At 55.0% G+C, this 15,768-nt stretch overlaps 1 protein-coding gene across 21 annotated transcripts in view; it reads right to left on the bottom strand.

Annotated features, from left to right (window-relative positions):
• The window catches only part of ABLIM2 (actin binding LIM protein family member 2), a 125,038-nt gene that overhangs the window by 6,809 nt on the left and 102,461 nt on the right, over nt 1-15,768 (bottom strand). For 12 of the 21 annotated variants that reach the window (XR_012492395.1, XR_012492387.1, XR_012492388.1 and 9 more), the window contains 4 exons: nt 12,712-12,773; nt 7,232-7,286; nt 5,802-5,917; nt 5,630-5,710 (listed from right to left, as the gene is read on the bottom strand). Coding sequence is in view for 2 of the 21 variants with exons in the window: in XM_074320867.1 (XP_074176968.1) it covers nt 5,630-5,710; nt 5,910-5,917; nt 7,232-7,286; nt 12,712-12,773 (206 nt within the window). In the remaining 19 variants the exon portion in view is untranslated. Of the gene's footprint in view, nt 1-5,629; nt 5,711-5,801; nt 5,918-7,222; nt 7,287-12,711; nt 12,774-15,768 lie in introns of those variants that run through there. The other 9 variants (XR_012492397.1, XR_012492392.1, XR_012492402.1 and 6 more) reach the window with 4 other exon arrangements.

Raw genomic sequence — 15,768 nt, 5'->3', positions numbered from 1 at the left:
CACCTTCTACCCCCGCAATCCCTGCCACGTGGCCTGGCCCCCAGGACTGCCCATGTTTGTCCTTGCCTCGGCCTGGGCAGCCCCTGGAATGCTGGATGCCGGTGCAGACCCATGTCGGACACACCCACACCGCCAGCCAGCCGGGAATCCTGTACCATCACCGTCAGTCTAGCAGGTTCTCATCAGACCGGTCGGATGAGTTTGAACAAAGGACATTCTTCTTTAACTGTGGGGTCCGTCTTTTTCAGGCACATTCCACAGACTTGTTGCTTGAGCAAACTTGGGTGTGCAGGCGACCTCGGGGTCGTGAGGAGGCCGCTCCAGAAAGCACGAGTTCCACTGCTTCTGCCCATTTGCACATAGGGCTGGTGTTGAATCAAAGAGGACCCTTCGAGTGGCCCCGGGGACACTGCCTCCAGGCCTTAGGCCAGACGAAAAGCTCCTTTCACACCTGTTCAGCCGCACCCTTTGCTCTCTGTGGTGGTCACACTTCATGCCAGCCTGGCCAGGCCACGGTGCCCAGCTGCTTAATGGTCACACTTCATGTCAGCCTGGCCAGGCCACGGTGCCCTGCTGTTTGGCAAGCACTCGTCTAGGGGTGGCTGTGAAGGTCTTCTGTAGACATGGCTTACATCTGCAGTCAGCTGACTTGAAGAAAAGATGAGCCTCCAGAATGCAGGGCCCCGTCCAATCCACTGGAGGCCTTAAGAGCAAACGCGGAGGCTTCCCGAGAAGTAGAAATCCTGCCTGTGAGTGTCGCTCCTGCCCGGGCTTCCGCCCGCCAGCCTGTCCTGCACATTCCAGACTTGCGTGTCCCACGGTGCCGTGAGCCATTTCCCAAAACACAGTTCTCAGTACAGGTCTACGTCTATCTGTCTGTCTACCTGCTTACCTACCTCTCTCCTGTTAGTTGTTTCTCCGGAGGACCCCTCGCTGAAATACTTTGCTGCCTAAGGAATGGAATGTCCGCATGTGTGCGTCGGGAGAGGGGTTAGAACTTCACTTTGCAGCTTGCCCTTCATCCGGGAAGCCAGCGCAGCACCGAGCTTGCGCAGAGCGCCCCCCGGCCACACCCCAGCTCTGCTGCTGAAGGCAAGGGCCCAGGACAGCCTGCGGGCTCCTCTGCCTCCTCTGTAGCGACTCATCAGTGGTGACAAGCAAGGGTGCTAACGTGCCAAGTGCCTGGACCAGCCTGGTGCTGCCTCGTCGACAGGGACACGGACTCGTTAAATAAGCCAAACACGATGAAGTCTCCACCATCCGACTTAGTCCCAGAATGGGGCATCCAAAGGCAGGTCCCATTCTCCTCCTAGTGGCCGAGCCTCCTGGCTGACGCCACCCCCATTCACACGTAGCCACCTGGCTTTGCATTAAGTTCTTAGCAAACATGATTTGGGCCATCCCATAGCACCCCCCACCTCCACCCCCGTCCGTGGAAAGCCTTTTGTAACCTAGTCACCTACGTGGCTCCCTCCCAGGCTGTGGAGGTGTGGGGCGGACATGGATGAAATAGGTGAGCTGTGCACACACCGCTCCAGCTGGGCTCATGGCAGGTGCTCCATGACCGCTTCTCAGCAACAAAATAAATGCTCAGACCACGTGGCAGGGCAGGCAGGGCGAGGCGCCAGGCTCAGAGAGGTCAGTAACCTGCCTGTGGCCACACAGCTAGACGTGGAAACTGGATTCACACCCAGGTCGTCCTGCCCCTGGGGGCTCTCTCCCTCCACCAGCAGGCCACCCTTGGATGACAAGAGGCTGCCACATAAACAAAATGGTGGTGTCTTTTGGAGAGTGCCGGGCACGTGTTCAGGTGGTGGCCTCAGGCAACAGGACACATGAGTCGGCCTGAGGACAGGCAAGGCTCCTTCCCCTCGAACTGGAAGCTCCTGGCACAGTCAACCCTCAGAGGGAAACTGCCAAATGCAGGAAGGGTCTGAGGTCCTCCAAGGCACGAGGTCCTCGGGACAGAGGCCGGCAGCCCCCTCCAGGACAGAGTGCACAGGGTCCAGGAAGGGCGTTAGACGGGGCCCCACATGGGCCTCCCTGGGAATCTGCCTGCTTACTCTGCCCACTGGGATCACAGGATTCATCCGGCCACCTTCCTTGTGACCACACTTCCAGAGTGACAGAGGACTGCCACACCTCCGCCAGAAGTCACCAGCACTTACTGAGCACCTACTGTGTGCTACGGCCGCCTTTCACTTTACCAGGCTGAGTATCTGAATTCTCTGGGCAGAGACTCATAGGTCAGAGCGTCAGTCATGGTCAGAGTCTGGACTCGCCCTGCCCCCTGACTGACCAGCACTCCCCCCACCGCCCCGCCCACGGCAGCCTGGAGTCGCGCCAGCTTTGTCCCTGCCCCTCCCCACACTGGCCCGTCCTTCCCCAAGTCCTGCCACCTTGACCTCCCAAACATTGCCTGAATTCACCACTTCTCACCTCGTCGCTGCCACTGCCCTGTCTAAGATGTCATCGTTTCTTGCTCGGACAACCCAATTCCCTCCTAAGCAGTCTCCCTGCATACACACAGCCAATCCAGCTCTCACAATGCAGCCTGGGCATTGGCATAAATGACAAACTTAACCATTTAGTCCCCAACTTAAAAGCTGTTGCTCACAGGCTTCACATGGCCCCGAGCCCTGCAAGTCCTGGCCCATCCTCACCTTCACCTTGCTCCAGTACAGCCACCTGGGCCTTCTTACACTTCTTCCTTAAACAGCTCTGTTTCCTCCTGCCCCAGGGCCTTTGCACATGCAGTGTACCCTTCCTGGAATTCTCTCCCTATCCGGTGTCCCTCAGCTTGCAGGCGCACTGACTGTGCCCAGTTAACCTCTACCCAGCCTCTCCTGTCAGACAGTCTGTGAGGGTGGCGCTCCTGCTGCTTTGCTCACCCTGCATCCCTGGGACCCAGCTCAGGGCTGGCACACACTCACCCAACGACCGAAAGGCTCAGCTCAGCACTTCGGCGGGACGGACAGCATGCCTTCACCCTTCAACGGAGCAGTCCTCCTTCCAGGGACTGACCCCCAGATATGCAGCGGGCACCACCAGCTATCCACCCAAACCATCTTCTCCTCTTGCTGGGCACACAGCCAACCCAGCCTGCCTTGCCCGTGGCTTTGCCATGTGACCGAGCTCAGCCAGTGGGGCGTGAGCGAAAGCCGCATCTGCCGCTGCACTGTCTGGCCTTTTGGACCCTCCCACGTGTGGAACAGGACACGGGACCACCATGAAGGGATGGGCAGATCCACAGGAACTGGTGTGGAAACCGTTCATGACAAATTGAAAAGAAACAGGCAGGTGTCCAGCTGTACAAACCCTGTGGGCCACTTGTCCAAAGTGGAGTCAGCGTCTCTGGGTGTTTGTACAGGAAGTGATTTTGGGAAATGTGTCGCCCACGGTGCAATCAGGGGTTATGACTCGGTGGGGGAATTCCGTGTGATGTTTGTGGTCTTCTTTGTATTTTGCTGGAGTTTTACAAGAGTTATGAATTGTTTTTATATTAAAAATAAAGCTCTCTTCCCTGAAATGAAAACAGCAGGGTCCCTCCTCTCCTGCTGGGGCGGGGCCCCTCTCAGTCCCTCCTGGCTCACATTCCAGCTCCCAGCCCCGAAGAATGTGGGACGGGCCCCATCGTGGTAACTCTTCCCATTTGCGTCCTGGCTCAGCTGAGTCTGAGGGAGGCAATGATGACAGAGACGCACCCTGGGCGTGTGCTTGCAGATCGAGATGATTAAACCCATTCCCCAGGCCTCAGAGAGTTTTTAAAAGGGAGATATTTACACCCATCAACCACTGGATATTTGGCCCCTTTCATTCTGTACTGTAGCAAAAAGAAACGACTGGGAGTCATTTAAAGTGCACCTAGTCCCCAGGGGAAACAGTAAGTCCCAGAGGGTTCCGGCCCCAAGGCCGCTGCTGTGCCAGGAGCCAGCAGCTTGTTCTGAGGCCCCCTCTGTGGGCCAGCAGTTAGCCCACAGCACGCCACGCCCCGTTAGGAACAAGGCCACACAACAGACAGAACCTCCTGACCGGGGAGCCACCCAGCCAGAAGCAGCCCATGTTACAGTAGTGGCATTTGTACTGGGGACAGGACTGCACAATGGACAGGACTCAACCTCAGTAGGAGCCAAAGAGTGTGTCCCTGCAGAGAAAGTGAGATCATCATAGTGAGGCTCCAGGGACCCAGCACAAGACCACGGGGCGGGCGCCCCCTCAGGAGAGGCGGCCCTGCTGCGTTCGGGGCTCCTCTGTGCACCCTGCCCTCTGGGCACTGCCAAGAGCCAGTGGCCCCCACTCCCTGGGACCCACACACCAGCCTCCCAGCAAGTCCTGCAGGACCCCCCTGAAGCCTTTGCTCACAGCTCCTTTGGTCTGGAAGGCCCTTCCACGCTCTCCCTTCTCTGCTGGTGACAGTCCTGTCCCTCCTTCCAGGGCCAGCTCAGAGCTTCCTCCCGAGCCTGGATGTGTTTACACGTCCACTCCTGCCTGAGCTATCGCCAGGCAGGCAGTCTGGCAGGCTCTGGTGCTGGCCAGATGCACAGTATGCCTCTTACGCCCCCAGCACCTACTGTGTGCCCAGCCCTGGGATATGGATGGGGCAGGGTGGCCCTGGGCCATCAGGAGCCTCTAGGCCCCTCACTGCCAGCGAAATAGTCATGAAAAGGCGGTAAAACATTCAGGACACAGCTCAGGAGAACTCCATTGTCTGGACCTGATTACTTTGTAGGACGATTGTGAGGCTTTATTAGGTTGGTGCAAAAGTAATTGCGGTTTAAAAGGTTAAAAATAATTGCAAAAACCGCAATTACTTTTGTACCCACCTAATAGTATTGCACATGGGCTCATACATAACAGGTGCTCAGCATCCAAATACCGACGCTGTGCTGACATCCTGTTGGGTCTTTTCAACATAAGCAGTTGACCCTTGGACAACGTGGGTTTGAACTGTGCAGGTCCACTCACAGGCGGGCATTTTTCAGTAAATATCCAGTCGACTGTCCGTCTCCCTGGGTTTCGCATCCCTGGATTTAACCAACTGTGGATTCAACCAACTGCGGATGGAACCGCAGATGCGGAAGGCCATGCCGTTTTACGTGAGGGGCTTGAGCACCTGCTGGGGGGGTGGGGTCTGGAACCACCTCCCCCACCCCCCTACCCCCGCAGATACCTAGCGACTGTATTTAAGTTTGGGGGGAGTCAAAGTTATACCCGGATTTTGACTATGAGGGGGTTGGCACCCCCTCCCTCATGCTATTCAAGGGTCAACTATACTTGCTCTCCATGGATCACTTTGTTTTTCTAGAGCATGAGAAGTCGTGATTCATGACGATTTTCGCACTGTCAGCACTCGGGAAGGGACCAGTATGACTGAGTAAAGCACTGTTACGACCTTCCCTGCCTGAACCACCAATGGCTGTGGCGTCTTTGCACAGCTGCCTTTGTTGGGCACACAAGTGCCACAAGCACGTTCTTCAACTTCTGAAACAATGCAGGTCCTTGAGGCCGAGCCCTCGCTGTGCCCCGCTCCGTCCCAGCAGGACACTCAGGAGCCAGGATTCCTGACACCTGCAGAGACTCTCTCGGCCGGAACGACACCCCCCCCCCCCCCCCCCGGGGTCCCTCTTACCTCCAGTCTCGTCCGGTCCACGTCTCTGGGCAGTTTCACACGAATTCGGTTTGTGACAATGAGGGCATCATAAGGGTAGATCTGTTGGGGGGAGAAGTCACAGGTTCACCCCAGGAAGCGCGCATGTGCCGGGATGAAAGCACTGAGCCCAGACCAGGGGAGAGGTACATACTTGCGTCTGCATCTGACACACATATTTCATAGAGAAAGCACAAAAGGAACTTTTAACCTGGGCAGGTACGGCGACAGGAGGTCAGCACAGGCGGGCGGCCCCTCTTACCTTGTACTCTGTAAGAGAGAGAGTGGGGACCACAGGTGGCCGTTTAGAGAGCACAGGAACTGGGCCCAAAGATGGAAGCAGTCCTGTCTGGGGACACCCCCTCCCCAGCCCCTGTAGACGGCAGGGCCATGCTGGTCACCCCGTCTGCCCAGCGGCTGCACTGGAGCCACAGGGGGAGGGGCTCTAAGGGTCTCAGTGAGAAACCAAGGGCAGGAGGCGTGGTCAGGAGGCTGGAGCCAGACTGGGAGCCGGATGTGGCACTGTCTTTTCTGGTGGTCCGGGCTACCCTGAGAAAGCAGCCTGCCTCAGTTTACCTCTCTGTGGAGTGGACATTCCAGGCAGACGTTTTGGGGGTGTTAGGGAGACTGATAGCCTCACCGGGGTCTAACCCCCCAGTCCCTTACTATCTTACCTTCTTAACCCTTTAGTTCCTCCTTTTAAATTACTGAGCTTCGCACACTAGTGTTTAAAAGGTTTTCCCTCCAGATTAAAAGCATCTTGTTAAAAAAATAACAATGTATGAATAGGAGGCCTCCGTGAACACACAGAATCCACAGAAGTAGAAACTCTAGAACCTAGGCCACAAGCCTGTCTCCAGAGAGAGTTCCTGGCAGCGGGCCCAGGTGCGGGGAAGCCAGTCCCTGAATTTCCCAGTGTGCCATGCAGGATTCTGGACGTGCCAGCTCTGAGCTCAGGGACTTGAAGAACCCCTTAGAGGGAGCAGGCTGAGACACCCCCACACTCTGCCTTCCAGTGCGAACCTGCCCCCTCTTCTGCCATCCCCTGGGTGAGGGTATGAGAGAGCATTGCACGGGCCCGGGGCCAGCTCAGAGCTGGCAGAGCCCTCAGTCAACCACCTGGCACGTGACCAGGGTCATGGCCAAGCTCCCGGCAGGCAGCCCTCCCGGCATGCAGCCAGCGAGGGTGGGAGGGTTTGACTGGCTTCGTTCGGCTCAGATCCATGGCCTTTTGCTGTGACTCTGCCTCCCTTTAGTGCCATGAAATGTACAGCGGGGGTTGGGTTGGCCTGTGCCCAGGCATGGGACGTGATTCCCATACAGAGCTCTCTCCCCAAGAGACCGGAGTGACAAACAAGTCAGAACAGGGACTGATGGGAGAGAGGGAGGGCCTAAGGTAATGTTAGAATAGAGGTAAACTGATCCTTGACTGGAAGAAGTGGGGAATGGGCACCCCCATCCCACATGGTTTGGAGCCTTCTGCCAGCTGGCCCCGGAGGGGGTGGTTTCAGAATGAGACTTGTGAGAACGTGTTAGTGACCCCTGGCCCCAGCCAGAGACCATGGGGGTCTCCGCTCCTTGTACCTCGCGTGCCCCAGCTGGCATCCGGGTCTGCTCCACAAGAGGCCAGATTGGCGTTCTGGAAGAGAAAGAGAGAGGGTGGCAGGAGGCAGGCTGCAGGGGCAGGCAGTGACGCCTGGGTCCTCTCCGCCTGGGTGGGGAGGGTGTCTGACCACCGTGCCTCGAGATGCCGGCTCTGGAAGGGGCGTGCTGTGTTCAACCTGGCAGGTTTGCTCACACGCCTCCTGCTACCTTCCAGGCTTCTGCTGGCCCTGCCTGCCCAGGCACCCCCATCGAACCACCTTTAAAGATGGCTCCCAGGTGCCTGGTCCCTGGGCTCTGCAGCTGGCATGGACCCCAGGGGAGGCTCACTAGGTGTGGGGCCCCAGCACAGTGGGAGGCCGTTCTATCGCACCTCTGCTCCCCTCCAGAACCCGCCGTCCCCAGCTGTTCGGTGACTAGTATCTGTACAGCTTGGTGTGTCATGAGCACTCCACACAGAGTGGCTGCAACTGACGATACTGAGAGGGTGACACCCCGAGGGGACGTGGACCTGAGGGCCCCACCACCTGTCTCAGGCGCCTCCCTCACCTGCCCACAGCCTCACCAGCAAGCTTTGCCATTTTAGTGCATCATGACCGTGGATGTCTGGGTCTCTTTCCCTTCTGCCCACCTGCAAATGCCACCCTGCAAAGCTTCAGGAGGGTCCCCGCCTGGTAAGCACGCACTGAGCCCTGCAGGGGTTTGTCCATCTCTCCACCTTTCAACTCCTAAACCTGGGCGTTTGCGCCGAGGGCCAAACTGTCGTGGCCGTGTGTCCACAGCCCACTGTGGACTGAGCCCCTTGAAGGAAGTGTTTTATTCGGGCCTGTATCCCCAGGACCTGGTACAGGTCCGACACAGGGTCAGGGCTGTCAGCCAGCTCTCCTGGAATTGCGTAGAGGGGTCCAATTTCAAGGAGAGAGTTCTGCAGGTAAAGGGGAGGTGATATTCTTCACCCCCGGATTCTGTTACAGGAAAAAGTGCTTTCAGCACTAATTCATTGCAAGAGGTGGTAAGTGAGGAGCTGGCCACAGTCCTAGAGAGTGCGGGGCAGGGAAGATCCCAGACAGCAGCAAGGACAAACAAGGGAAACCGAGGCGGTGAGGGGGTAAGCATGTAAGTGCAGGGTTGCAGCCAGTCTTAGTTTGAACGTTTGACATTTTGTTTATCATAGATTTTTTTTTTGCATTAATTTGGATTTTAAGAAACATTGCATTAAAACATTTATCTTGGTTACTCAGTCTCTTGGTAGGTGCCTCACTCGCCTCGCCTCGTCCCAGCCCTGGGGTCCCCCAGGCAGGGGTCTGCTCCCACCCAGTGACTCTTCATGACCTTTTACCTCCTCCACGGCACAACACAATGGTCCTTAGTTTCAAGGATACATTTTGAGACATTTTTTCAGGACACAGACAAGCACCCACAGGTATGCCTATCTGGTCAGGGAATCTCAACAAACCTGCCTCCTCCCACCTGTCTGTGGCACAGAAGAGAAATGCTGCCCCTTCGTGCCCACTGTCTACATCACAGGCCGTCCAAATTCCCGGGACGCCAGCGCCACCTGGGGCAGTTGGACGTCCACTTCCTAGCGGCAAAACCAGCGGAAGCTGGTCGGCCAGCGTCGGGACAAGATGGGAGCCTCCCAGCTGGGGCGTCGTGTGGGTGGAGGGGGGGGCACCGTGTCAGCCCAGAGCAGTGACAGGGCAGGGTCCCGGTCCTCTAGGTGCCTCTAGGGCTAGGCTCTCAAGACCTCCCTGGTGCCAGGAGCCTTGGATTGCTGCTATACATGTGAACCGGCCGGAGAGCCAAGTGCCCAGGGGAACTCCACAAAGGCCGTGCCAGCAGGCACGCCCTGGCCGATTCCCCTGCAGTTCTCAGCAGAGGGCCAGAGAATGTGAAAGAAACAAATTACTGACCTCTCCCACTTGTTTAGCATTATGAGCTACCTGCTCTGCGGACACATTCACTGATCTCTGCTGCAACCCTAGGAGGTGGGCATTCTTACCACCATTTCATGGATGCGGCTCAGAGAGGTTAAGCAACTTGCCCAAGATCAAACAGCTAATACACAGAACTGTAAAAAACTTAACTCCTGTGTTTTACTTATTAAAAATTATACTAGAATTGCTAATAGCAGGAGTGAGATTGTGGCCCTTTACTGCTGGCCATGTGTTTCTCTTGCTAAAGCTCAAGCTGGATTGTGCCCCTTCACTCAGAAGCCACTGACCTGGAAGTGAGAAGGGGGAGCAGCTTGCTTTGATAAGAATTACTCATGTGGGAACCACGCTATAGCGCTTATGAGAAGATTTCACAGCCATAATGTTATCTGTCGTCAGAGTAAGGTAAGGATAATTGTTTTTTAAAGACTAGGAAATAGAGACTCAGAAAATGTATGTAACTTGCCCAGACACAAACCCAGTCAGCGGCAGAGCTGGGATTTGAACTCAGGGCTGTCTGATGCCAACGCACGTGCTCTTTCCAGCATTCCAGTTGGAAAACATCAGGCTTCTTTAACTTGTTAAGGTTTTCTTTGTAGTCACACACAAGAACATTTTTGTAAATGCTCAACGGACATGTGAAAAACGGATTCAGAAGATATCCATTTTCCTTGTATTCCTGTTAGATGAAGTTTGCTGTTTGCACTATTCACTTCCTCCATGGACTTTTCCTTACTTTTTCACTAGATCCATACGTCTGATTTCAAGAGAATCACAGTCAAATCGCCTACCATTCTTGTTGTGACAGCAATCAATTTACTTGTATTTTGTCAAGCTTGGTGCATTTAAGTTTACGCGTGCTATGCCTGCTGTAAATATCGTGTCACCATGAACAAGCGTCCCCTCTTTATGCTATTAACATTAATTCTAACCTGACAGTCTGTCTTCTCACAGGAGAATTCAATCTGTTCATATTTAGTATCTGCGTTTTTCAAGATGGGGCTCCTTCCAGGGGCTGCCACCAGGGTCTGTTGGGGGCCAGTGGCCATTTTCTAATAACAGGTGGGGGGCACAGGTTGGGATCAACGCTTCTCGTCCCCAGGAAAGCCTGCAGCACGTGGCTACAACCCTACTCATTCCACAGGGTGCTGTGAGCATGTGCCAAGGTCAGGCTCTGTGCCAGGCTGGTTGTCTGGACACTTTAACGAGCTCTGGGGCATATGGTGCTGGCCCTGGTACCAAATCCCTCTCAAGGTAAGAACCAGGAAAACCTCCGCGCCCACGAACGGCTTCCCTTCCATCCAGCGGACCATGAGACCTACACAGCCGGCCGTTCGCCTCAGTGCCCTCGCCAGGAGGCGCTCAGGGCTAAGCTTCGCTAGTTTTCCTCACACAATGTCCTTTTGTCTGTTTTTGATGTCATTTCCTCCCACGGTTTCCTCCTCTCCTCCCCTGTGACTTGGTGTCAGTGGGGTTTTGGTCACACTCAATCTGTGTTTTTACTTCAGGCCACCAAGAATCCTTCCTGGAAGTGAAAACCAACCAAGAAACAACTTAACAAGTGATGTGGGAGCACTTCCGGCCATCGACCGTAGTGGGAGGACAAGTGGTCATTGGGGACCGCCAGGGTGAAGGGAGACAGTCCAGCTGCCCGCACGGCTGCACTGTAAAAGGCTGGCCATCCCAGAGATCAATTATCTGGCCCTCCCACTGAGAAATGGGCATCAAATTACAGAAGAGTCTTAGAAAGAGCGAAAAACACAGCAGAGAACGTTAGCCAGGATGGGGGCAGATCCCAAAGCAGTCACCAGTACCGTTCCCCGATCCCCCACGTGGGCAGCGTGAAAAGCTGAGCTGTCACATCACCATGAACCCCAGCTTTGTGGACACCCCAAGCATATGCAGAAGGACGCTGGGCTTCCTCGTGCTGTTGCCACCTTTCAGGGTGACAGTCACAGAGGGTGACCCTTCAGGATGACAGTCACAGAGGGTGACAGTCACAAAGGGTAACCCTTCAGGGTGACGGTCACAGAGGGTGACCCTTCAGGATGACAGTCACAGAGGGTGACAGTCACAAAGGGTAACCCTTCAGGGTGAGGTCACAGAGGGTGACCCTTCAGGGTGACAGTCACAGAGGGTGACGGTCACAGAGGGTGACCCTTCAGGGTGACAGTCACAGAGGGGTGGCTCTTGGTTCTGTCGAGCCTCCACTTCTGCTCTGTTCTGAGTCAGAGAACAGCTGCTCCAGGCGAGCAGAGAACCTTCCGGACCACTTCCCTACTGCCCGCAGGACCCAACACTGAGCTTCCTGGTGCCGTGGCACCCTGTGGACAATGGTCCCGCTTTTTCATCCTCCCACGTTCCACGTGGAACATGAAGGGTGGAGGAACCCAGCGGAGAAAATTCAAAGAGGCATGCTGCATGCGCGGCCCCACGCAGCCCATCCCGGACAAACAGGAGGAGGGGTTAGTGGGAGGGGCGGGGTCACTGGAGTCGAACCATGCAGAGGCTCCATGGCAGCACATCTGACAGAGCCCGGGCACGACAGAGACCGAGAGGAGCCTGCAGCTCTGGTGACCGTCCCTGTTCTTGGACATGTCCCTGTGGCCTGGCCCCTGGCTACGAGCTCCTCCTGGGGCAGGCTGTCCCTGCATTACACACTTACTGCCGAGACCACGGCTGTTCAACAAATGGGGACTCAGCTTTCAGTGGCTTCTGTTGAGGGTGAATTGCCTCGGGTTTTGGACAAACCCTCAGTGGAAAGAGGTTGCCAGGCAAAGGCAGGTCTCCTGGGACTGTGTGTGGGGAGGGGCTCTGGGGCCAGCACGCCCACCCCACCCGGGGCTCCTCACTGGACATCGAGTGAAGCTGTGGGAAGAGGGACAGTAATGAATCACTTCCTCAGGGCCTCACCCCTCTGTGGGGGACAAATCAGGCAGCAAACTCTCTGGGCTCCCATTCAGCTGTCTTGTGAGTGGGAAAACCAGGGCCGGGGATCCACCCAGCCTTCAGCTGGGAGCAGAGAAACCAGTGACTCTGTGGGGACTCCAGTGGCAATCACAGGTGCTAAAGGCACATCCGGGGAGATAATGGTGACGGTGATGATAGCGGCCCCCGACACCAGGAGCGGTGACGGTGACAATAGTGGCCTTCCGGGAAAGGAAGCAGATGCTCGGCTCACATTTAAGGTTCTTATTAGGCTCCAGGTCACCGAAGGCTGTGTGTCAGGAGGGGCCTTAAGGAGGTCTGACCACTCTGAGTGGCCCCCATCTCCCCGCCCTCGCACACTGAGGTCTCCCTGTGGGTGGGGGGCCCAGGGGAGGGAGAAAGGGCTGTTGCCCGTCCTGTCTGGCCTGGTCTGGAGAAGCAGCGGTGTGGCCCCTGGGAGGAGCCGCAGGCAGAGGCAGGTGGGCGAGCGGGGTCCCCGGGGCCCCTCAGGGACCCCCCCTCCTGGCTGTGTGGCCGAGAAGCTGCGCTCAGTGATGGTTAGTACACCGCGTGCGTGCCGGGGACGAGTGGGGTACCTACCCGGTGGTCCAAGCCATTCTTTCCGTGTCCTGGGAGAGGGTCAGATTTGGAATAGGGGAATCCTGAAACAGACACAGCACAGCTCTGTCACACGCGGGCAGGCTCGGCCAGGTGGGAGGACAGCTCGGCCCAGGCCAGGGGGCTGGGCAGGGGACCATCACACCCTGCCTCAGTCATGACCTCTGTCCCCAGGGACTGAGGAAGAAGTCAGGACAGACGGATGTCCCCGCGCCTGCCATGACACCAGGGACACCACGGAGACTGAGCCCAACCCGGGGGCACCTGTGTTCTCTGACGGCCAGGGGTAAGGCTGTGCCATCCTGTGCCAGAGTGGCAAACGGAAGCCCACCACCAACCAAAGGCAGCCTGGAGACCGTTTCATGTTTTTAAAATATCTTGAGCTGTTTACAGTTGGGGGATTTCACATTAAAATCCTAATTTCTGGCTTCTCTCGGAATGAAAAAGGGCCAGTCTGAGACACAGGGCCCTGGGTCCACGGAAAGCGTCTGTCTGATCTACCTCTGTCGCTCACAGCCGAGCTGGCCCTGGCACTGGGAGATCGCCCAGGCAACCCCTTCGATGCCAGGTCTGGGGAGAGCAGAGTGGAGCTCTCTGCAGTGCCCTCGCGGCTCAGAGGTAAGTGTGGGATGCGTACTGGGAGGGAGGACGAGTGGCTGAGCCTGGCTCCCTGCAGGAGCAGGGTTCCCCAACCCAGGAAATGACCTAGCCCACTGTGCCCATTTCACAGAAGGGGAACCGAGGTCCTGACATGCAGGGACCCGCCTAAAATCACTCAGTCCTGGGATGCAAGACGAGGCCTCCTGCCTTACTGTCTTAGGACCCTTCCTGGACACAGCTGCTTCCTACTTTGCACAGAGCCAGGCGCACTCGGGGATGTGGGGCTGTTGAGCCTGAGACACAGGAGCCACTTATCAGCTGAAGATGCTAGAGCAGTGGTTCCCAAAGTGGGGTCCCTGGCTCAGCAGCATCCTCCACAAATGGGAGCTTGTCAGGAAGGCAAATTCTCAGGCCCCACCCAGACCTACTGCATCAGAATTCTGGGGCTGGGGTCTTGTGACCCAGGGCATTCTGATGCACACTGGGGGGGGGGCACTGCCCTCGGGTCTCCAGCACTGCAATGCCCTCACCTGTATGCTTAGCCGCTCTAAGCCAGTGACTCTCTACCTAGACGCACTGCAGTCACCTGGATGGCTTTTAAAACCCCCGTGCTCCGGTTTCAACATCTTACCATCCCACAGACGTGTAGAAACCTTACTTCCATGGAGGTCACTTTATCCTCGTGACTTTCTAGCTACCATTCTCTCAGGCATCCCTCCTACCTACCTTGAACACTCACACAGATGGTATTGTAACTTTTGCTCCAATCATCAAATATGATTTAAGAAACTGATGAAAAGAAAATGCACCTGTTATATTCACCCCCATTTTTACCTACTGTGATGTCTGTCCCTTCTGCAGCTGTGAGCCGTCTTCTGCTACCGTTTCCTTTCTGTTTGGAGAACTTCCTTTAGCCAAATACGTCTGCTACCCAAAAATTCTCCTAAGTTTTCCTTTGTCTGAGAAAGTCCTAATGTTCCATTCATTCCTGGAGGATAGTTTCACCCAATATAGAGTTCACATCCACATATGGAAAACATGGTGCCACTTCCTCTGGTCTCCATGGTTTCTGATGAGAAATCGGCTGTCATTTGAATTGGGTTCCCCTATAGAGAAATCCGTCTTTTAGCTGCTTTCAACAACTTTTTTCCTCTGTTTTTAGATTTTAGAAGTTTAACTATGATGCGATTTGGGGTGGATTACTTTGGATTTATCCTACTTGAGGTTCACGCAGTTTCTTGAGTGTGTAGGTTTGTGTCTTTTGCCAAATTTGGTAGGTTTTGAGCCATTATTGCTTTCAATACTTCTTCAGACCCACTCTCTTCTCTCCCTTCTGGGACTCCTATGATGCAAATATTGCCCCACAGGCTCTGTTCTTTTCTTTCTTGCTCTTTTCCTCTATTGTTCAGATTCACTGATTCTCTCTCCTCTGTCTTAGTCTCTATTCTTTTATTGAACCCATCCAGTGAATTTTTTATTTTCGTTATTTTATTTTCCAGTTCTACAATTTCCATTTGATTCTTTTTGATAACTTGTATTTCTTTGGTGAGATTCACTTTTTTTTTTTTTCCAGTTGTTTCAAGCATATTTGTAACTGCTTGTTGGAGCATTTTTGTGACGGCTACACCTTAAAGATCCTTAGATTTTTAACTCCAGCATCAGATTCTTCTCGGTGATTATCTGTTGTCTTTTTTTTTGTTCAAATAGTTAATCTTCGTGGTCCTTGGTGTAAGGACCACCTCTCTATTGTTCCTGGGCATTTGGTGTCTTATGTTGGGAGACTCTGGATGCTGGTTAAGTCTTCTATTGTATCAGGCTGCCACCCTGTTTAGATTTAACATGTAGGGCCTGGCTTCTTATGTGCTGTGGTCTGGGGAACAATTTAGCTTTCAGAATGCTCAGCAGCTCTCTGGTCTGCTGAATCCACGTAGGGCTCACCACCTGAGGAGGTAAAATGTGCTTCTCTGGTTGTTCTGCAGCCCAAGTTGCGGTGAGAGACGCCAGCCATGGACGGAGAGGGGAGGAAATCATCTACCTGGTCACCTTGTGGGAGGAGGGAGACATGGGGTCCTGTGTTTTGCAAGTCCCCTAGCCAGTCCATCTTCCTTTTTCCACCCTTCAGAGTTCTGAGGTTGTCTGCTGTGTTGTTTCCAGGCTTTTCCGTTGCACTCAGTGGGGAAAAGCAGGGAGAGAGGAGCCTGAACCATCTCATCCCCTAGGTTGCTACCTAGAACTATGAAAATGGGTTTCTCGTCAGGTGGGACCAGCCATCAGTAGATTTTAGAGGTCCCGTGATCCCAGGTGCAGCCAGGGTTGAGAACCACTGGTTTAAAAAGTCTCTTCACATGTTCAGAGATTTCACTTGACCCTCACAAGTCTACACATTACACGAGCCCATTTTACAGGTGAGGAAGCTGAGGCCTAATGATTTTAAGTGAT

The sequence above is a fragment of the Rhinolophus sinicus genome, linkage group LG02 (genome assembly GCF_036562045.2).
Source record: "Rhinolophus sinicus isolate RSC01 linkage group LG02, ASM3656204v1, whole genome shotgun sequence".
Lineage (NCBI taxonomy): Eukaryota > Metazoa > Chordata > Mammalia > Chiroptera > Rhinolophidae > Rhinolophus > Rhinolophus sinicus.
Note: the sequence above shows the minus strand (reverse complement) of the source record. Positions and strands in the feature narration are given on the sequence as shown.